General features: G+C 45.9%; 1 protein-coding gene across 1 annotated transcript in view; it reads left to right on the forward strand.

Moving 5' to 3' along the window:
• Nucleotides 1–23,875, forward strand: part of LOC309556754 (UPF0489 protein C5orf22 homolog) — a 137,132-nt gene that overhangs the window by 111,856 nt on the left and 1,401 nt on the right. The window contains exon 8 of the mRNA XM_082259250.1: nucleotides 3,604–3,743. Coding sequence (XP_082115376.1) covers nucleotides 3,604–3,743 — 140 coding nt within the window. The remainder of the gene's footprint in view (nucleotides 1–3,603; nucleotides 3,744–23,875) is intronic.

Below are 23,875 nucleotides of genomic sequence, written 5' to 3' on the forward strand. Positions count from 1 at the left end.
ACACAGCTCATCACCCTGAACCCACCATCCTCACTGTCAAACATGGTGGTGGCAGCATCATGGTTTGGGCCTGCTTTTCTTCAGCAGGGACAGGGAAGATGGTTAAAATTGATGGGAAGATGGATGGAGCCAAATACAGGACCATTCTGAAAGAAAACCTGATGGAGTCTGCAAAAGACCTGAGACTGGGATGGAGATTTGTCTTCCAACAAGACAAAGATCCAAAACATAAAGCAAAATCTACAATGGAATGGTTCACAAATAAACATATCCAAGTGTTAGAATGGTCAAGTCAAAGTCCAGACCTGAATCCAATCGAGAATCTGTGGAAATAACTGAAAACTGCTGTTCACAAACCCTTTCCATCCAACCTCACTGAGCTTGAGCTGTTGGGCAAAAATTTCAGTCTCTTGATGTGCAAAACTGATAGAGACATACCCCAAGCGACTTACAACTGTAATCGCAGCAAAAGGTGGCGCTACAAAGTATTAACTTAAGGGGGCTGAATAATTTTGCACGCCCAATTTTTCAGTTTTTTATTTGTTAAAAAGGTTTGAAATATCCAATAAATTTTGTTCCACTTCATGATTGTGTCCCACTTGTTGTTGATTCTTCACAAAAAATTACAGTTTTATATCTTTATGTTTGAAGCCCGAAATGTGGCAAAAGGTCACAAAGTTCAAGGGGGCCGAATACTTTCGCAAGGCACTGTACAACACATGGCAATTTGTTAACACTATTACAACACATAATAGTTCTAAACAATAGGGTTGATTTACTAAAACTGGAAAGTGCAAAATCTGGTACAGCTGTGCATGATGACCAATCAGCTTCTAAAATTCAGCTTGTTCATTTAAGCTTTGCCATAAAACCCCACTCTTTCTGAAATAAACTTAAGGGATTTGAACACTGGAAGAATTTAGGTATTTTATTTCTTCACCAACTGTTTGTCAACAATGTCATGTTACCTTTTACCACTTTTACAAGGCAGTATATTTCTAACAAATTATTTTTCCAATATTTACAACTGCGACATGCATTACAAATTCAATCCACTTCTACAATGCTTCTTCGATTCTTACAATGGTTATATCCTCTTCCTCTCTATAAAAATGGTTAATAGGAGATGCTTTGAAATGGTGATAGCTGCCAGTGCTACGCTTTAACTGAATTGCAGACACTATTGGAGAAATGATATTGGCATTATGGATGACAACCAATGGACCCAAGCTCTGGATTTCATTCCTTGAAAGTTCGCTTTCTCTTACTCAATTGTTCTATACAGAGACAACGCTGTTGTCCTTAATGCACAGTAGATATGGGTACCCTGGTTCACCTGCTATAGAGGTGTCCTGAATGTTTTTGTTATTGGTCCTCCATTTTTTAAATACTTACTGGACCTAAGTTCCTCTGGATCCTAAACTTGCCATTCTGAGCATTATCCCAGGAGATTTAATACCGCAAAATTGCAGATTGCTATGAAACCATACTCTATTCATTGCTCAAAAACAAATTTTGCAGAAGCGGCTCTCACCTACTCACCCTACTTTTATTGAAGTGGCGCACTGCTGTAAACACTACATTATGCAGGGAAGAATTAACTTACCAGCACATGAGTTGCCAGAGAAAGTTCCAAAATATCTGATCTCCATGGCTGTTGTCAACCAAATCTTTCCCTCCTTTCTCTTTAACCTCCCCATGATCTCAGGATTTATGCTATTGCTCTTTATCACATGACATACGGTATCTCACAAAAGTGAGTACTCCCCTTACATATTTTTAAAAATTTTATTATCTTTTCATGTGACAACACTGAAGAAATTACACTTTGCTACAATGTAAAGTAGTGAGTGCACAGCTTGTACAACAGTGTAAATTTGCTGTCCCCTCAAAATAACTCAACACACAACCATTCCTGTCTAAACCCCTGGCAACAATGAGTACACCCCTAAGTTAAAATGTCCAAATTGGGCCCAGGGTGTCAATATTTTGTGTGGCCACCATTATTTTCTAGTACTGCCTTAACCCACTTGGACATTGATTTCACCAGAGCTTCACAGGTTGCCACTGGAGTCCTCTTCCACTCCTCAATGACGAAATCATGGAGCTGGTGGATGTTAGAGACCTTGTGCTCTTCCACCATCCATTTATAAATGCCCCACAGATGCTCAATAGGGTTTAGGTCTGGAGACATGCTTGTCCAGTCCCTCACCTTTACAATGGTCGTCTTGGAGGTGTGTTTGGGGTCGTTATCATGTTGGAATACTGCCCTGCGACCCAGTCACTAAAGAGAAAGGGATCAGGCTCTGCTTGAGTATGTCACAGTACATGTTGGCATTCATGGTTCCCTCAATGAACTGTAGCTCCCCAGTACCGGCAGCACTCATGCAGCTCCAGACCATGACACTCCCACCACCATGTTTGACTGTAGGCAAGACACACTTGTCTTTGTATTCTTCACCTGGTTGCTGCCACACACGCTTGACACTATCTGAACCAAATAAGTTTATCTTGGTCTCATCAGACCACAGGACATGGTTCCAGTAATTCATGTCCTTAGTCTGCTTGTCTTTAGCAAAGTTTCCAGGCTTTCTTGTGCATCATCTTTAGAAGAGGCTTCCATCTGTGATGACAGCTATGCAGACCTATTTAATGCAGTGTGCGGCATATGGTCTGAGCACTGACAGGCTGACCCTGCCACCCCTTTAACCTTTGCAGCAAAGCTGGCAGCACTCATACGTCTATGTCACAAAGACAACCTCTGGATATGATGCTGAGCATGTGCACTCAACCTCTTTGGTCGACCATGGCAAGGCTTGTTCTGAGTGGAACCTGTCCTGTTAAACCGCTGTATGGTCTTGGCCACCGTATTGCAGCTCAGTTTCAGGGTCTTGGCAATATTCTTATAGCCCAGGCCATCTTTATGTAGAGCAACAATTCTTTTTTCAGATCCCAGAGAGTTCTTTGCCATGAGGTGCCATGTTTACCTTCCAATGACCAGTATATGAGAGTGAGAGCGATAACACCAAATTTAACACACCTGCTCCCCATTCACACCTGAGACCTTGTAACACTAACAAGTCACATGACACCAGGGAGAGAAAATTACCTAATTGGGCCCAATTTCAACATTTTTACTTAGAGGTGTACTCACTTTTGTTGCCAGGGGTTTAGACATGAATGACTGTGTGTTGAGTTATTTTTGAGGGGACAGCAAATTTTCCACTGTTATACAAGCTTTGGGTTGTACTCACTTTTGTGATATACTGTATATAACATGCGTGCACACGTTTTCCATAGGTTAATCTCATTGTCGCCATGCCTGGGGTTTTGTGATTGTTTTCCTATGCAATGCACTTGTATGTTTGTAAATCGGAACTATGCTTTATTTGTGTTTTTTTATTTTTATGGTGTTTTTTCTTCTTGAAAAACTGGGGAAATCGTTTCAATAAAAATTACCTAAATCAAAACAAAAAAAAAGAGACAAAACCTGTATTGCACATATGTGATAAATGTTTTTTTTTTTTTTTTTTTTACTTAGCCCTAACATACACTTTAAGACAATGACATTGTTTGTTTTGCTACCACTCTTCTGTTTTTCAGATCCATCAGGCTGGTCTTACGTGTGATTATGCTGAGCTTCCACACCATGTCAGTTCAGAAATGGAGATTGAGGGCCTCGTGCAGTCCATGAAACATTTACTGAAACACTTGCCAAAACCTACACTTGTCACATTAGCCAGGTAATGGTGTTTACCTATGATAATCTCGTCTAAAATATCAAATGTCTTTCCCCTGTTTTTCATTTTTTTATCTTTTTAAGTATAAATTTCAGTATACTTTTCTGGTTTAACTAAATTACAAGAGGATTAAGTGGGTCCTGCTCATAGGAGCTTACAATCTAAGAGTGTGGGGCAAGTGGTACAAAAGGCTCTAACTGTGGGGGATGAGCTGATGGACATGATAAACGATAAGTTGGAGGCTTCATAAGCTTCCTTGAAGATCACCTAAAGGCAGCCAGAGTAGGAGATAGCGGGACAGATGTAGGGATTAGCAGAGAGGGGTAGCAGACACTGAGCAGGTAGTAAGGTAGATGAGTATGGCAGCAACATTCATGATAGACTGAAAAAGGAGAGCCTATGGAGAGGTAGGCCGAGGAGAAGGGAGTTGCAAAAGTCAAGGTGAAAGATTACAAGGGAGTGAGTGAGTAGCTTGGTGGTTTCATTAGTTAAAAAGGGGCGAGTTTTAGAGAGGTGAAATCTACAAACTTTTCACGATTGGATTTGGGGCTAAAAGGACAGTTCAGAGTCTAGGATTACACCTAGTACCCTGGTGTGAGGGGAGGAATTGATGGTTGCATTATTGATTTTGATGTTTTGATGGAAGAGTCATGGAGGGGGGCATGGGTGGGGGGTTATCATCAGCTCTGTTTTAGAGAGATTTAATTTAAAGTGGTTTTCTCTAGCGCTCATTGACAGACGTAGTCCTCGGTGATACAGCACCTTCGGGTTATGTTGCCTCCACAGGAGCAGGACTAGACAGGAAATTAAAAAGCTCTGGCCACACCCTAGGGGCAGTCCCAGAGGGTATATCCTCTCTCTCTCTGCCTCAGCAAATCAGTTATTTTCTGTCTTACCTTGCTGGGATCTTAGGTCCTAGCAAGATTTTTTTCTTAAAAGATTTTTTAGACAGCTTTTTTTCTCCAGTGTTCCTGTGAGATCTTCAAGCAAGAAAGCTGAACTGGGCGACGGGCTGGATGTTGAGATCCGGTGGTCACCCCAGTTCAGCCTACGAGCGCGTGCAGGCCATAGCTCCGCGCTGGGTCGGCCGCGACAAAGTCCCATTAAAGGACTGACCCTGCGAGTTAAACGTCTCGCTGAAACGCCAAAGACCATGAGTCACGGCGTCCATATCGGTCGACAGCCATCCCGCCCCGGTGGAGAGGGGTACTGTCAGGAGTTGGTGCCCGCCTGGTTCCGGTATGGTGAGTAGTATGTTCCCCCTTTTCCCCTGACGGGTCTTGTGGTGAACGCGGGCCCCTCTCTGTATGGTAAGATAGAGTCCCTCTCTATCCTATAAATGACACAGATCCTCCTACTTTGAGTGTGATTTTATGTGCAAAAAGCCAGGAGGCTTGGTTTGGGAGCTAACAATCTAATTGTATACATGTTAAAAAGATTATAATCTGTGGCATTCTGGGAATCTTACGGTGATAAGAATAAGCTACCTACCAGTCAGAAGCCACGGACATGTAGACTGCCTTCCTAATCAGATCTCCAGCTATTAGCAGGCCTCCCGAATGGCCATGCGGTCCGCCAGGGCCGGTACCGCCAACCACGCCAAATCCCCATGCAGAGAGAGTGTTGTGTGCCCTGCAGCACACCGCTATTCAGTATAGGCCGCCGCCATTTTTTTTTGCTGGATCGCACGAGCCGCCATTTTGGCGTAGCCTCGTGTCTCCAGCATGGGGGCGGCCATGTTTGAGGTGATCCAAACACCTCGTGGAGCTAGGGGAGGCGCCGGAAGGCGTGCAGAGGGGCGGAGCCGCCTCCTTTCTTCCTGGGCAGCCAGCCAAAAGACTTCCTGTTTGTCAAGACAGCGCTGTAACCTGTTGCAGTTAAACTCTGAGCATCAAGTGGTGAGCCTGGGGGTCTATCTCTCTCTCTCTCTCGATCGATGGGGATCCCTAGCAGGTAACACTAAGGGGCTTTTTGTGGCGCTGGGGGTCTGAAAAAAAAAAAAAAAAAAAGTTTTTTATTTTTGAATTATATTATCCAGGAAGTGACTGGAATTATCATGGACCCTGCCACACATATTCCCCCACCTGTTTCCCTCGAGGGGGCCACGGGACCCGCCGGTGCACAGAGTGTAGAGTCATTTACAGCAATCTTGGAGTCTATGGTGGCTCGGGTGGAGGCGGCCTGTCAGGGACGGGGGTCAAGGAAGCGACCCCCGCCTACCCCTATACTATCTGACACCTCTGACTCAGATTCAGAGATGGTCACTGCAGTTGCAGGTTCCTCTGCAAGGGCTGTTGTCTCAGGTAAAGCCCCCTCAGACAGTGAGGAGGACGTTTCTTCTCCCGCTATAATTCAGGAAGAAGCATTGGTGGACGCACTAGTTGTGGCAGTGCAGGAAACCTTTAAACTTGAGGCTTTACCGGCAGAGGCAACTGAAACAGAGATTCCTTTTGGTACTAATAAGCCCATCAAAACGGTGAAGGTTTTTCCTGTACCCAAGTGTTTCGGTAATCAGATTAAAGGAGAATGGGAGCATTCTAAACGTACAGTGGGTACGGAAAGTATTCAGACCCCCTTAAATTTTTCACTCTTTGTTATATTGCAGCCATTTGCTAAAATCATTTAAGTTCATTCTTCTTCCTCATGAATGTACACATAGCACCCCATACTGACAGAAAAATACAGAATTGTTGACATTGTTGCAGATTTATTAAAAAAGAAAAACTGAAATATCACATGGTCCTAAGTATTCAGACCCTTTGCTCAGTATTTAGTAGAAGCCCCCTTTTGATCTAATGCAGCCAGGAGACTTTTTGTGAAAGATGCAACAAGTCTTTCACACCTGGATTTGGGGATCCTCTGCCATTCCTCCTTGCAGATCCTCTCCAGTTCTGTCAGGTTGGATGGTAAACGTTGGTGGACAGCCATTTTTAGGTCTCTCCAGAGATGCTCAATTGGGTTTAAGTCAGGGCTCTGGCTGGGCCATTCAAGAACAGTCACAGAGTTGTTGTGAAGCCACTCCTTCATTATTTTAGCTGTGTGCTTAGGGTCATTGTCTTGTTGGAAGGTAAACCTTCGGCCCAGTCTGAGGTCCAGAGCACTCTGGAGAAGGTTTTTGTCCAGGATATCCCTGTACTTGGCCGCATTCATCTTTCCCTCGATTGCAACCAGTCATCCTGTCCCTGCAGCTGAAAAACACCCCCACAGCATGATCCTGCCACCACCATGCTTCACTGTTGGGACTGTATTGGACAGGTGATGAGCAGTGCCTGGTTTTCTCCACACATACCGCTTAGAATTAAGGCCAAAAAGTTCTATTTTGGTCTCATCAGACCAGAGAATCTTATTTCTCACCATCTTGGAGTCCTTCAGGTGTTTTTTAGCAAACTCCATGCGGGCTTTCATGTGTCTTACACTGAGGAGAGGCTTCCGTCGGGCCACTCTGCCATAAAGCCCCGACTGGTGGAGGGCTGCAGTGATGGTTGACTTTCTACAACTTTCTCCCATCTCCTGACTGCATCTCTGGAGCTCAGCCACAGTGATCTTTGGGTTCTTCTTTACCTCTCTCACCAAGGCTCTTCTCCCCCGATAGCTCAGTTTGGCCGGACGGCCAGCTCTAGGAAGGGTTCTGGTCGTCCCAAACGTCTTCCATTTGAGGATTATGGAGGCCACTGTGCTCTTAGGAACCTTAAGTGCAGCAGAAATCTTTTTGAAACCTTGGTCAGATCTGTGCCTTGCCACAATTCTGTCTCTGAGCTCTTCAGGCAGTTCCTTTGACCTCATGATTCTCATTTGCTCTGACATGCATTGTGATCTGGAAGGTCTTATATAGACAGGTGTGTGGCTTTCCTAATCAAGTCCAATCAGTATAATCAAACACAGCTGGACTCAAATGAAGGTGTAGAACCATCTCAAGGATGATCAGAAGAAATGGAAAGCACCTGAGTTAAATATATGAGTGTCACAGCAAAGGGTCTGAATACTTAGGACCATGTGATATTTCAGTTTTTCATTTTTAATAAATCTGCAACAATGTCAACAATTCTGTGTTTTTCTGTCAGTATGGGGTGCTATGTGTACATTCATGAGGAAGAAGAATGAACTTAAATGATTTTAGCAAATGGCTGCAATATAACAAAGAGTGAAAAATTTAAGGGGGTCTGAATACTTTCCGTACCCACTGTACCTTTACTATTTCCAAGCGTATTGCTAGACGCTATCCGTTTGAGGAATCCATCATTAAGAAATGGACGGTACCACCAGTGGTGGATCCACCTATTTCCAGGCTGAATAAGGCCACGGTTATCCCAGTAGAGGACACTTCGTCCTTTAAGGATCCGGTGGATCGAAAGATGGAAGCAGAGTCCCGCACCATCTTCTCTCTGATAGGGTCAGCATTTAGACCAGTAATTGTTATTGGTCTAGTTTCCCAGACACTTACGGAATGGGCGAGAATGGTACGCCAAGACCTTAGGGGAAAAGATATTCCCCAGGAGACATCTGATTTGTTGGAACAGATTATACAAGGGCTACAGTTTATCTGTGACGCAGCCTTGGACACTACTCCCTTATTAGGGCATGCATCTATGTCATCGGTCATCCTCAGACGTGTGCTGTGGTTAAAATGCTGGTCAGCTGACCTAGGTTCCAAAAAGACCTTGACAAATCTCCCTTTTCAGGGGAATCGTCTATTTGGGGCCAACCTAGATGAAATCATTAAGGATGCCACTGGGGGCAAGAGCACTTTTTTGCCACAGGCTGCTAAAGCTAAGGGACCTCGCAACAAGCGAGGACCTTTCTTTACCGCCCATAAAGGGCGCCCGGCTGGTACAAGCGGGAAAGGCAAGACTCCTCCAGGAGGGTTCAAGAAGGGCTGGTCGGACAAGCAGAGGACCAACCCAGCCAAACCCGAAGCAAAGGAGTACACAGCCTGAAGGTGCGCCCCCACCCGGTTTCAGGGTGGGGGGACGTTTTCACCGGTATTCAGGACATTAGATCGAGCATCAACCACTACTACCGGTGCGATTCTTCCCTTCCAACATTTAAGTACTACAGGAAGCGGTAGTTACCGTTCCCTGAATAGATCTTTTCCTTTACCTTTTCCTAAGATTAGTCCCTATACCTCACAGGAATCGGATCTGGTTGACCAGATAGGCCAAGTAGCCTCTAGTCGGGTGACTTCGGTCCCTGAGGTTCAACCAGAAAAGATCACCCTTCCTGATAACAATCAGGTATCTGATAAATGTGTGGGAACAGAAAACGACCAGACTTTCTCGGATGGTCGGGGCCAGATACCTCTAGGGACGCCTGGTTCAGATTCTATCAGCGCCAGTGGTCCTAGAAATTCTAGGCTGGCCTCCTCAAGCCGGCCTGGCCGACTTGGACATGCTAGTCGCAGACGTTCCGTGGGAACTTCGTCTCAGGGAGTGTCTGTGGTCTCAAGGACCAATTTACCATCATGCTTTACAGTCGCTGGTTTTAATGGCCTGGCCATTGAGACCCAAGTACTGAAGGACAGAGGTTTGTCAGCTTCAGTCATTTCTACCCTTATTAAAGCAAGGAAAGCGACTTCCAGCAAGGTCTATTATCACACATGGAAGACTTATATTGCGTGGTGCGAATCTTTAGGATTTCCTCCACGTACCTATTCGGTGACTCGAATATTGGCCTTTTTGCAACAAGGGGTTGAGCAGAAGCTAGCCTTGAGCACCATCAAGGGTCAAGTTTCAGCATTAGCAATCTTCTTTCAGAAGCCTTTAGCTACCAAGTCCTTGGTGCGGAATTTCATCCAGGGGGTGCGGCATCTTAATTTGGTTTTGTCGGTTCTACAGAAACCTCCCTTTGAAAACATCAGGGAGATTCCCTTGCTTACTTTATCCCAGAAGGTGGCCTTCTTGGTGGCTATTACTTCTGCTCGCAGGGTGTCAGAACTGGCTGCATTATCATGCCAGTCCCCATACCTAGTGATTCATAGGGATAAGGTAGTACTTCATCCTAAGCCATCTTTTCTTCCTAAGGTGGTTTCAGATTTTCATCTGAATGAAGATATTGTACTACCTTCCTTGTGTCCTCAGCCCAAGCATCATCGGGAACATGCGTTGCATTCCTTAGATGTGGTTCGGGCAATCAGGGTATACCTGAAAGCTACGGAATCATTCCGTAAGACGGATTCACTTTTTGTGATCACGGATGGCCCCAGAAAGGGTTTGCCTGCATCTGCCGCGACCATTGCTAAATGCATTAGACAAACGGTGGTACAGGCTTATTCTATTAAGGGTCAGAGTCCTCCGTTCCCTGTTAGGGCGCACTCCACTCGAGCGCTCAGTACTTCCTGGGCCTTTCGCCATCAGGCGTCAGTGGTCCAGGTATGTAAGGCGGCCACCTGGTCGTCGGTACATACCTTTACAAAGTTCTATAAAATTGATGTGACGGCATCGGCGGATGCCTCATTTGGCCGCAAGGTTTTGCAGGCCGCAATTTGAGGAGACCGGTGGTCTACCTCGAGGGTTTTTTCTGTTTGAAAAAAAAAAAAAAAAAAAAAAAATTTTCTCTTTTTTGTTGAGTCTCATCATTAAGGATGAGCATTGTAAACTTCTAGTTGGCACCGGTTGGGCCTTCTAGATTGGGATTTGATTTTCATTTTCCCACCCCTCATTTGTAAAACTGCTCTGGGACGTCCCGAAGGTGCTGTATCACCGAGGACTACGTCTGTCAATGAGCGCTAGAGAAAAATTGATTTTTGTAAGATCTTACCGTAAAATCCTTTTCTCTTAGCTCATTGACAGACGTAGTCCCCGCCCCTCTGTTTTTTGAGTTGGGTTGGGTTAAAATCTCTAAAGACTGCTTTTTCACATAACTGATTTGCTGAGGCAGAGAGAGAGAGGATATACCCTCTGGGACTGCCCCTAGGGTGTGGCCAGAGCTTTTTAATTTCCTGTCTAGTCCTGCTCCTGTGGAGGCAACATAACCCGAAGGTGCTGTATCACCGAGGACTACGTCTGTCAATGAGCTAAGAGAAAAGGATTTTACAGTAAGATCTTACAAAAATCCATTTTTAAACCCTTACATATACCCAATAAAAGGAATAGCCTCATATGATACACCGAGATTAAACAAATCCTCCTACATAGGTTTTACTTGTATATCTGCTGTCTTCCCTTTTCTACACTCTTTAGAAAGTGCAGATCATGGTTAAAAACCTTTCTTTCTCTTCCTCAACAGCACATAGGGGTGGGTGGGGATACTGGACTTACACTGTGTGAGAGCTGATTGGAGAAAAGGGACACACCGCCTCCACATAGGCAGAGGAACGAAGGAACATGCAGAGATGTAGTCTGAATAGACAAGTTTCCTGCTAATCTACCTCTAAGCTCCTTCCCCAACACAAGCTTTCAGCTACTGTTATCTCATGTGTCGGAGAACTTGTGAGAAGTGGCTCATGATGATAACAGAAGAACAGAGCTCCAGAGAGAAACAGCACTTAGAGCTTTGGAGGGAGATAAGTAAACAATATATATGTACTTAGTTCAACTTTCATTGAGTAGAGAGATTTGGGTGTAATTGGCGTAGAGATGGTATTGGAAGCTGTGGGAGATTATCAAGTGACTAAGGAAGGAGGGGTAGATAGAGAAGAGAAGGGGTCCAAGGACAGACCCTTGGGGGACCCCTTTAGAAAGAGGAAGTGGAGAGGAGCAGACAGAGTTGTAGGTAACATTGAAGGAGCGCTGTGACTAGGTAGGAGAACCAGGATAGAGCAGACTCTTGGAGGCCAAGGAAGTGGAGTTTATTGAGAAGGAGTTGGTGGTCAACAGTATCAAAGGCCGCAGAGAGGTCTAGTAGTAAGAGTATGGAGTAGTGGCCATTGTTTTTATCAGTTAGTAAATCGTTATTGAGTTTTAGTAAGGCAGTTTCTGTGGAGTGCTGCAAGCGAAAGCCAGAATGTAAGGATCAAGATGTTTTCAGTGAGGTAGAAGCTAAGTTGGTTGTAGGCTAAGCGTTCTAAAAGTTTAGAGGCGAATGGGAGCAATGAGATGGATCTTAAGTTGTTTAGGTTCGTGGAGTCCAGTGAAGGCTTTTTAAGTATGGGAGTGATCTGTGCATGCTTTAGAGGGGAGGGGAAGGTGGCAGTAGAGCGGGAGAGATTGAATATGTGAGTGAGGAACCATAGTATGGAATAAGAGGGTGACCGTAGTAGTTGCAAGGGGACAGGTTCCAGAAGACAATTGGTTAGATGAGCATCTGAAAAAAGTTTTGTAACCTCATCAGTAGTAGCCAGTTCAAAAGTGGAGAGTGTTGACTGTGCTGTTAGACAAGGTATGTTAAGTGGGGAAGATAACTGAGTGGCGGTGTCCTTATGTATTGCATCAATCTTATCTTTGAAGAATACAAGGTCGAGGGTATTACCATCGAAGTGGGTGGAAGTGTGTGTCCATTGTGTTAGGTTTAAGGCTAAGTTTACCTTTTTTCTTTTTTTTCTAAATTCCAGCTCCCCTATGTACCAATATAGCATTAAAGCACTTCTACAGCTTTCCATGTATTCTGCACACACCCTGCATCATCCACCCCCTACCTACCACCCATCTCCAGGTGCATGTTTTTTAAATGAATCAGTGATCAACGTTCTCTACTAAAGACACAGGCATCAATTTTTTTTTCCTACCTTAACTTTAAGCTTGCATAGATTGTTAATTTGGCATTTTGAAGTGTGCAGAATATGAGATATCAGATAACAGCCTATGTGAATAGAACTATAGTATTGTAAACAGGAGAAGTGTGTCCTGGGTTCTTTAAAGCTCAACATACACTATACAATCTGATTGTACAATATCCTTTGGATCTACCAGCAACTATGTAGTGAAAGGGCCTGTCTGATTGGATACTATTATAGACAAAATATATTTAGAATAGTGCTGTGTATAAAGTGAGATCTGCTTCTGATAACATAATAAATGGTCCATTTGCATTCCTATTTCTAACCTGATATTTTTCTAAGCCTGCCTTTGTTGGAACTGAAGGATACAATAAAAAATGTAATTTACAATACAAGAGCGCTTGTTCATATATAATAATAAAAGGCAAATCAATAAAATAATTCTTCAATGGACCCTTAGCTAAGAAAACCGAACACACTTTATATATATATATATATATTCAGTTAACATTCACAAATAATTGCTTCATTTTATTCTTAAGGGGCTTTTAAAATACAACCCCGTTCCACCTTTCAAATAATAGGTATAAATAATGACCCTCTCCAGAGCTTATATTCATTTTTTTCTGCAGGGTGCCATTAGACAGAGTAAAGTCATTAGAATGGCGTGTAAACCTAAATCTAATATATTTAGTTTCAAAATGTTTTTATGCTTACAAGTATATTTTATTTTAGTTCATAAAAACTACTCTTCACTGGTGGGGAAATAAACAAATATGACAGTATTATCAAATAGTTTTTGTCTTTTTCTGTTGTGTAATAAGCAGAAAATATTATCATAAAATAGAAACATTTGAAATATTGCTCTCCTTTGTAAATGTCTGTTGCTTTATGTTCCATAAGCCTTTCCTAGAATGTATAGTATCTCACAAAAGTGAGTACACCCCTCACATATTTGTAAATATTTAATTATACCTTTTCATGTGACAACACTGAAGAAATTACACTTTGCTACAATGTAAAGTAGTGAGTGGGCAGCTTGTATAACAGTGTAAATTTGCTGTCCCATCAAAATAACTCAACAGCCATTAATGTCTAAACCGCAGGCAACAAAAGTGAGTGCACTCCTAAGTAAACATGTCCCAATTGGCCATTTCTCTATCGTTCATCGACAGACGCAGCTCTTCTTATTCATATACTCATAGGGTTATACTCCTCCTTCTAGGGATAGACACTAAGTGGAAAAAAGACTTGTCCACGCCTATGGGGGCTGTCCTAGCAGGCATAACCCCTCAGGCTCTGCTAGTCTCAAACAGTTTTTTTATGCCTAGTGTCAGGGATAGACCTAGCTCCCTGCTGGGACTTCGGTCCTAGCGGTATCAGGGAAGAATTTATGCATACGTTCACTAAATTCACAAGGTAGATGTGTTGGCATCCACAGATGCTTCTTTTGGCCGCAAAGTTTTTCAGGCTGCAGTTTAAAAGAGAATTTCTTGGTTTCTCTTTGGGTTCCATTGTTTCTGGGTGAACTCCAGTTGTTCCTCATTGAGCTCTATTCTACCTGGTTGGCTACTTAGCCTTTTGGGGAATTCAGTTTTTTGTGTCTGTCTTGTTCCCACCCCTCATGAAATCCTGCTTTGGGACATCCCTATGAGTCTATGAATAAGAAGAGCTGCGTCTGTCGATGAACGATAGAGAAAACTGGATTTTTGTAAGAATTTACCGTAAAATCCTTTTCTCTGAAGTTCATCGAAAGACACAGCACCTTCCCCCATTTCTGAGTCATGTGGTTCTTTCTAACACTGCTTGCAACCAAACTGTTTGAGACTAGCATAGCCTGAGGGGTTATGCCTGCTGGGACAGCCCCCATAGGCGTGGACAAGTCTTTTTTCCGCCTAGTGTCTATCCCTAGAAGGAGGAGCATAACCCTATGAGTCTATGAATAAAAAGAGCTGCGTCTGTCGATGAACTTCAGAGAAAAGGATTTTACAGTAAATTATTACAAAAATCTAGTTTTTCCCTCTCTGGTGACATGTGACTCGTTAGTGTTACAAGGTCTCAGGTGTGAATGGGGAGCAGGTGTGTTAAATTTGGTGTTATTGCTCTCAATCTCTCATACTGGTCACTGGAAGTTCAACATGGCACCTCACGGCAAAGAACTCTCTGAGGATCTGAAAAAAGAATTATTGTTCTACATAAAGATGGCCTGGGCTATAAGAAGATTGCCAAGACCCTGAAACTGAGCTGCAGTATGGTGGCCAAGACCATACAGCGGTTTAACAGGACAGGTTCCACTCAGAACAGGCCTCGCCATGGTCGACCAAAGAAGTTCAGTGCACGTGCTCAGCGTCCTATCCAGAGGTTGTTTTTGGGAAATAGACGTATGAGTGCTGCCAGCATTGCTGCAGATGTTGAAGGGGTGGGGGGGTCAGCTTGCAGACTAAGAGCATGGATTACTGAAACTATGTCCTGTGGTCTGATGAGACCAAGATAAACTTATTTGGTTCAGATGGTGTCAAGCATGTGTGGTCTGCAACCAGGTGAGGAGTACAAAGACCAGCGTGTCTTGCCTACAGTCAAGCATGCTGGTGGGAGGGTCATAGTCTGGGGCTGCATGAGTTCTGCCGACACTGAGGGGCTACAGTTCATTGAGGGAACCATGAGTGCCAACATGTACTGTGACATACTGAAGCAGAGCCTGATCCCCTCCCTTTCAGAGACTGGGCCGCAGGGCAGTATTCCAACATGATTACTATTCCAAACACACCTCCAAGATGACCACTGCCTTGGTAAAGGTGATGGACTGGCCAAGCATGTCTCCAGACCTAAACCCTATTGAGCTTCTGTGGAGAATCCTCAAATGGAAGGTGGAGGAGCGCAAGGTCTCTTGGTCATCATGGAGGAGTGGAAAAGGACTCCAGTGGCAACATGTGAAGCTCTGGTGAACTCCATGCCCAAGAGGGTTAAGGCAGTGCTGGAAAATAATGGCGGCCGCAGGGGTGTACTCCTTTTTGTGAGATACTGTATGTATGGGAGCTGCCCAATCAAAGTCCAGGTTAGGTGGAACATTTGGTCTTCAGAAGTATGCCCAGCTTAAAGTATAACTAAAAGCTAAACTTTTTATTTTATTCATACAATAGAGTCACAGGTTTGATATTCAATGACCCAGGGTTATAGGCTAGTATCTTTAGATGATTGGACACCAGCAAGGTTTGAAAGGACAGGCCCCTGAATAACTCCAGTTTTAGCTAGTGCCGAGAGGTGATAGACTTCTCCCATATGGAGAAGATACATGTAACTGGATTCTTCAATCAATTTCTTACTGTCTTTAACCACTTCAGCCCCGGAAGGTTTACCCCTTCATAACAAGGCCATTTTGTGCGATACGGCACTGCTTTACTTTAACTGACAGTTGCGCAGTTCGTGCGACATTGTACCAAAATAAAATGAATGCCCTTTTTTCCCACAAATAGATCTTTCTTTTGGTGGTATTTGATCACCTCTGCGTTTTTTTTTTTTTTTTTTTTAATTTTTGTGCAATAAACAAAAAAAGACCAAAAATTAAAAAATATATTTCTCTTACGTCCTCCGACAGTCGCTGCCTCTTCATATTCGTCACAATGGGGTAATTGACCTTTCTCCGTAGGAGTAGCTAGGCAACAGAATATGTCAATATTAAAGCTTTTAACATATCCCACCCCCAGGGGGTGGTCCCCTCAGTCAATACCCTCCTGCTTCCTGTTCCATACCTCAGTTTCATTGACTAGCTGTTAGGAGTTAGCTGGCTGTTTCTGTGCTGGGGCATTTTGTCTCGGCCTTTATCTTCTTTTTGATTTTATTTGAGTTTTTTTCTCTCTCTTTATTTAGCTGTTACTTTTGTCAGCATTAGTTAGTTCTTCTGATGAAGAGGATCATGCGGGCTGGGTCTCGGGCTGGCCCCCCTGGTCGCAGGTTGTGGGCCAGTGGCTTCCCAGCCTGCCATCGAGCGTTCAGTCAGGTATTTTTTCCTGGCATTGGTGAACGACCCATCCCTGTTCGCTGCAGGGATGCTGTGGTGAGGTGGCTACCTCACTGGACGCCATGCGGTTTCGCACCGCAGTTCTACTGCGTCTTGGCTGCGACTCTCCCTGTCACATGTGCAGTGGCTTGATCGCTTGTGCAGGTTCCCCACGCCATTCAGAAGGTAAGTGTACTCTGTGTGGGGACCTGTCTGTTTAGTGGGTGTCAGTCTGGGACTGTGTAACCCTGCATGTCTGTTCACACTGTGGGACTCCCTGTCTGGATGCTGCTGTGGGCTGCAAGGAGGGGGGCTGTGATACACTGTTCTGTGTTACTAACTGTGTGATTTCTCTGTGTGACATGCTATATGTTGTAGGGCATGCTGTGGTACATGTTTTGTGCAACATGCGGCAGCCGCTGCTGCGGTCCGCCATTTTAATGTTAACTACAGGCTTATGAGGGCTTCTCCTATAAGCTGGGAGCGGCGGTTTTGGCGCCAAATGCCGCCATTTTGGCGGCGATCGCTCCGGCCTCATGTAGCACTGCATTTACCTCCTCCCCCGGCGGCCATTTACTGGTAGCCTTCCATAGGCTTTATAGGAGCGGCTTCTGGTACATCACTTCCTTTTCCCTGGGCACACCGATCGATACAGCAGCAGCAGTGATCTCTCCAGGTTTTTATCCTCCTTAGTCCTGTGTCCTTGCCTAAGTTTGTAGTTTTTCCTGTGGGGGTCGACTTGTGCAGGTGTGTGTGAGTGGTGGGCTGCGATCGCCGCGCTTTTAAAGGGGCAGTTACCCTTTTTTTCTCCTACACACTTCTGGGGGCATGGATTCTCAGGAAAGCAAATTTCCTCCCCCTTTACTGGGTGGTCAAGGGGCTGCTGCTGTTTCCCCTGAGGGGGGCGATTTGGCCACAGTTGTTGCTAACCTGGCTGCTCAGGTGCAAATGCTTGTGGCTGCTCAATCCACTAAACGGCCCAGAGTTTCAATATCCTCTGATTCAGAGGGCGAAGGTGATGGGGCTGCTATGGCTGGGGTCCCCTTATCGGGGTCCCGTTCGTCCCTGGACTTTGCAGGGTCGGAGGGGGATGCAGAGGTTGAGGGGGTTGATGATTCTCCCCCTGGCTCGTCTGAAGAGCTGCATCTACAGGATGAACCGTGTCCACCTGCCATACTGGCTTCTTATGGGACACAGCGGAGGCGCAAAACATCGCAGGTTTTTCCTTGTACTGAGGATTTTCAGCGCGCTGTTAGTGAACATTGGCGCAATCTAAAGAAACCTTTTGCTGTGCCGAGTAGGTTCAAGCTGCGTTATCCCTTCACACCCGCCACTGATGAACGTTGGTGTGTGCCGCCTCCGGTGGATCACGCGGTGGCGGTTTTGAATAAATACTGCGATTCCGGCAGAGGATACCCCGGTGTTCCGGGAACCTACGAACAGGAGACTGGAGTCTCTTGCCCGTCATACTTACTCGGTTACCGGTTCCATGCTAAAAGCTATTTTTGCTTCCCTTATGGCAGCTCAGGCTGTCGCGGATTGGACGCAAGTACTCAGGCGCGTCCTGGTGGCTGATTCTGCCCTGCCGACGACTTTGGCAATGGTGGATCAGATCCATCAGGGGGTCATGTATTTGTGTGATGCGGAATTGGATGTAATTCCTTTGGCTGCACGTGTGCACAGCGTGGCGGTGTTGACACGCCGTTTGATTTGGCTAAAATGTTGGTCTGTGGACCAATCGTCTCGCAAAACTTTGGCTAATTTGCCCTATTCGGGATCTCGTCTTTTTGGCGACTCACTGGATACGCTGATTAAGGGGATCTCTGGGGGTAAGAGCACGCTCTTGCCCCAATCTCACAAGGCTAAGGGCGCTCAAGGTAAGAAGCACGCTTAGTTTAGGCCCCCTCAGGGGTCCTTTCGTGCCTTTCGGTCGCACTATAAGGGCAAACCCTTCAAGGGTCAAGGCTCCCAAAAGAAACCGTGGGCAGGTAAGCAGAAGCCCGGCCAGTCCGGTTCCGCTGCCCATAACAGCGCGGCCTGAAGGGACGCCCTCACCCAGTTCTGGGGTGGGGGGACGTTCGCTCGGTTTTCTTCAACCCTGGCTGGCCCGCGTTCGGGACAGGTGGGTTCAGGAGATCGTTCGATCCGGGTACAAGATCGAGTTCCTGTCTCGGCCGGCGAACAGGTTTTTTCCCTCAAACCTTCAACTGTCTCCCGAGCGTTTGCGGGATCTTCACCTGGCGGTGCAGGACCTGCGGGCTCAGGGAGTGGTGGTTCCGGTGCCTCATCGGGACAGATTTCGGGGGTTTTATTCAAATCTGTTCACTGTGCCCAGAAAGGAGGGCAAGGTACGTCCAATTCTGGACTTGAAAGCTCTGAACCGCTTTGTGCGGGTTCGCAAGTTCCGCATGGAATCCCTGCGCTCGGTGGTGGCTGCTCTAGTTCCAGGAGAATTCATGGCCTCCATCGACTTGAAGGATGCGTACCTACACATCCCCATTTTCGAGGGTCACCAAAGGTACCTTCGTTTTGCCATTGCGGAGGATCATTATCAATTCGTGGCGTTACCCTTCGGTCTCGCTTCGGCTCCGCGGGTGTTCACCAAGGTGCTTGCACCGGTTCTGGCCTTACTGAGAGCCCAGGGTATCTCAATCCTGGGGTATCTGGACGACATTCTGGTTCGGTCTGCGACCAGTCAGGGTCTGGTGAAGGACCTGTCCGTCACGATGCAAACTCTGCAGGAGTTTGGTTGGACGATAAACTTCCCAAAATCGGCGCTGTGCCCGTCGGTTCGTCTTCCCTATCTGGGTATGATTCTGGATTTGGTTCAGGCAAGAGTCTTCCTACCGGAAGACAAGCTCAAAACGCTTCAGGATGAAGTCAGATCCCTTCGGGAAATTCCGTGCTCATCCCTTCGGACGGGCATGAGGTGTTTAGGTTTGATGGTCTCGGCTTTCGAGGCGATTCCATTCGCCCAGTTTCACACGAGGGATCTCCAGGCGGAGATCCTGTCCAGGTGGGACGGGCGACCACAATCTCTGGATCTTCAGATATCGTTGAGTCCTCGCACGAGAAGCAATCTTCTGTGGTGGCTGCAGTCCCCGGCGGTATCGGGGGGCAAGTCTTTTCGTCCGCTTTCGTGGACGGTGATCACCACGGATGCCAGCCTGTCGGGCTGGGGTGGTGTTCTGGGCGTTCTATCCGCCCAGGGAACTTGGTAGGAGGAGGAATCTTCCCTTCCGATCAACATTCTGGAATTGCGGGCGATAAATCTTTGCCTTCAACGCTGGACGGACAAGCTTCATGGCTGTCCAGTTCGGGTTCATACGGACAATGCCACAGCGGTGGCCTACATCAACCACCAAGGGGGCACCAGGAGTGCTCGAGCGGCTCAGGAAGTGGCCGACATTCTGTCTTGGGCCGAGACGCACGTCCCGGTGATTACGGCAGTTCACATTCCAGGGGTGGACAACTGGCAGGCGGATTATCTGAGCCGCCAGACTCTGGACCAGGGGGAATGGTCGCTCCACCCGGAGGTCTTCCAGATGTTGTGCGCGAAGTGGGGTCTTCCGGATGTGGACCTGTTCGCGTCTCGTCTGAACAACAAGGTGGGAAGGTTCATGGCAAGGACGCGCGATCCTCGGGCAGATGCGTCAGACGCGTTAGTGGCTCAGTGGCATCAGTATCTGCTCCATGGCGTCTGCCTCTTCGGGAAGATCTTCTGTCTCAAGGACCGATATTCCATCCTGCTTTACAGTCGCTGGCTTTGATGGCCTGGCTGTTCAGACCGAGGTCCTGAAGGATAGGGGTCTCTCTCCGGAGGTCATTCATACTTTGATCAATGCTAGAAAGGCCTCTTCGGGGAAAATATACTACCGTACTTGGAAGGCCTATTTTGCCTGGTGTGAGTCCAGGGGGTATTCCCCTCGCTCATACTCGGTTTCGAGAGTGTTGGCTTTTCTTCAAACGGGCGTGGACCAGCGTTTGGCGTTGGCCACGATTAAGGGTCAGATTTCTGCTCTGGCCGTTCTTTTTCAATGCCCTGTGGCGTCTAATTCTCTGGTTGGCACCTTTGTTCAAGGGGTGCGACACCTGGTCCCTCCTAGGAGGGAGCCTTTGCCTCCATGGGACTTGAACCTTGTTCTGTCCGTGTTACAACATGCTCCTTTTGAAAAAATCAGGGAGATCTCGTTGCCTCCTTTGTCCAAGAAGGTCGCTTTTTTGGTGGCGATCACTTCGGCTCGCAGAGTTTCGGAGCTGGCGGCTTTGTCCTGCAGGTCTCCGTATCTGGTACTCCATTTGGATAAGGTGGTCTTGCGACTTAATCCTTCTTTTCTTCCGAAAAGGATTTCGGAATTTCACCTCAATGAGGACATTGTCTTGCCTTTGCTTTGCTCGGAGCCTAAGCATCCAAAGGAGGTGGCCTTACATTCTTTGGATGTTGTTAGGGCGATCAGGGTTTACCTGAATTCGACAAAATCCTTCCGCAAGACGGATTCTCTCTTTGTCCTTCCTGAGGGACCTCGGAAGGGCATGGCGGCGTCGGCTTCTACCATCGCCAAATGGATCAGACAGACCATTGAGCAGGCATATGCTTTGAAAGGGAAAGTTCCTCCTATGCCTGTGAAGGCGCACTCTACTAGATCTCTGAGTACGTCTTGGGCCTGTCATCATCGGGCTTCTGTGGCCCAGGTGTGTAAGGCGGCGACTTGGTCGTCCGTTCACACCTTCTCAAAGTTCTACAAAGTGGATGTTCAGGCATCGGCAGATGCTTCCTTTGGCCGCAAGGTTCTTAGTGCGGCAGTACCTTAAGGTCCCTTGTTTTTGGGCCCTTGGCTGTTTGGGATGTTTTTATCCCTAGGTTATTTGTTCTTCCTGGGTTGTTGCTCCTGTTGAGCAAAGTTTTTTTCATGCTGCCCAGCTGGTTTCCTTCCTTTGGTAAGGTTACTTTCTCTGATGTGGAGACTGCGTTGCCTTAGGCGCGGCTGCGTTTCCCACCCCTCATGTTTGCACTGCTTTGGGACGTCCCCATTGTGACGAATATGAAGAGGCGGCGACTGTCGGAGGACGTAAGAGAAAACGGAATTTTTGTAAAATCTTACCTGTAAAATTCCTTTCTCTGAGTCCTCCGACAGTCGCCGCCCCCGCCCCTCTTTTGGGGTTTGTTTATGTACTATACTGCTATTCTACTGAAACTGAGGTATGGAACAGGAAGCAGGAGGGTATTGACTGAGGGGACCACCCCCTGGGGGTGGGATATGTTAAAAGCTTTAATATTGACATATTCTGTTGCCTAGCTACTCCTACAGAGAAAGGTCAATTACCCCATTGTGACGAATATGAAGAGGCGGCGACTGTCGGAGGACTCAGAGAAAGGAATTTTACAGGTAAGATTTTACAAAAATTCAGTTATATATATTTTTTACTTTCTGCTATAAAACATATCCAATAAAAAATGTAAAAAATCTAATTTCTTCATCAATTTAGGCCAATATGTATTCTGCTACATGTTTTTGGTAAAAAAAAAAAATTCTAATAAGCGTATATTGATCGGTTATGCGCAAAAGTTATCGCGTCTACAAACTATGGGATAGATTTATGGACTTTTTAATTTTTTTTACCATTAATGGCAGCGATCAGCAATTTTTAGAGGGACTACGACATTGCGGCGAACAAATCTGACACTAAGTGACACTTTTTGGGGACCAGTGACACCAATACAGCTATCAGTGCTAAAAAAAATAAAATGCACGCTCACTGTATAAATGACACTGGCAGGGAAGGGGTTGACATCAGGGGCGATCAAAGGGTTAAGTGTGCTCCTAGGGAGTGATTTAAAACTGTGGTGGGAATGGATGCACTAGAGGAAAACAGAGATCCGTGTTTCTGCTCAGCAGAAACACAAGGTCTCCATTTTCCTCTGTGACAGAACGGCGGTGTGCCTTGTTTACATCGGCAGATTGCCGTTCTGCCTCTTCTCGGAATGATCAGCGGCCATTGCAGAGGCCGGACCCACTGATTGGCTCCCGCTGTTCCAAGATCTCATGCGCAGCCGGGCCATCTGCGGCAGGCAGTCTGGAAGTGGTTATTACAACCGTAGAAGCAGTGCATCCAGATCATTGCAACTTGGAGAACCTTACCCAGACCCAACAACGTGGCGAAGGCCTATAATGATGCTTCGGGCACTGGATCCTGCTTGGGCTCTCACCTCTGCACTTGGTGTAGGGCATGTGGTCAGCCCAGGGTGCTATACAGGTCCAGGGCAGTGGTCTATTCCTATGGAACCCAGACCCTGGAAACCCCTTCTAGGGTATGCCCACCATGACTTTAAAGGGACCAGCCACCTCTGTCTAGAGCCCTTTACAAGGTACTCAGGCACTTTCTCCCCTCCTTTTGCTATGAGAACTTTGCTACCGGATGTTCTGCACAGGGTTGCTATGTACTTCTTCTTGGACATGCTTACCCCATTTCTGCACACTGCTTTGTGAGTTCCCCACAGGGAATACCTCACCCATAGCAATGGTGGAGACCAGGCCCAAGGGAGCCATGGCAAAAGCTCAGATGAACATTTGCTCTGCTGAAGGCCTGCAAAAACACGCATAGTGGCCATTCTACAAAAATATAAATGGCGTCAATTTAAAAATAAGAATGTGACAGTTGCCCTTTAAGTGTGAAGCACACTAATACAAACAAAAGCTAAAGTGAAGTGGGCACTAGCCTCCTCGAGTGCAAACAATAACCTATGTTTCGAAATGTGTAAATTATTATTATTCCAAATCCAATAGTACCTCCTGGTTAGTGACCCCAAAATACATTTAATAACACATACACCCATATCTCTTACCAATAATGTATAAACATATGAATAATAAATGTGTAAATAATAAAAAAAAAAACGTTAATGGATCCTAGAATACATCCTTTATGAAAAATTCCACAACAAAGTCCAATGTTTTTCCAAATTAACTTAGTTCCTTTAATGTGCTTCTTTATAGGTGATCCTAAATGTGACACAATAAGTGCTCTACTGCCAGTGATACTACAAATGCACTCACCAGAGCCCTGTGGTCCCCTGGGCCAAAAAAGCCTTATTATATGGCCAGTAAGACCAGATTTAGGATTCACTCCCTCTCATACAGTCAGTATTTCTACCTTCAGTAGATATATTCTCCCATCAATGGATAAACACCAATCACTAAAAAGGAAAGGAACAGAATGCTCGTGCAACACAGTTTTATTAATATTTTCCCATCGAAAAAATTTTCCCACAATACATGCGCTTACATGTTAAAGTGCCCAAACCGGCACCAGCTCGACTAGCATATCTGCAATCCAACTGTGCCCAGGTCGTTAAAATGCACCGCCGTACCTCTTACCAAAACCCGGCTCGCATTCCACTATCTCTGGATGTGACATCATTTGTGGGTAATAAGACGGCAATCAACATCAATGCATTTCGCTATATTAGCGTCATCAGGAAGCTGCTTT

Source organism: Pelophylax lessonae, assembly GCF_965119305.1.
Source record: "Pelophylax lessonae genome assembly, chromosome: 5".
NCBI classification, from domain to species: Eukaryota; Metazoa; Chordata; class Amphibia; order Anura; family Ranidae; genus Pelophylax; species Pelophylax lessonae.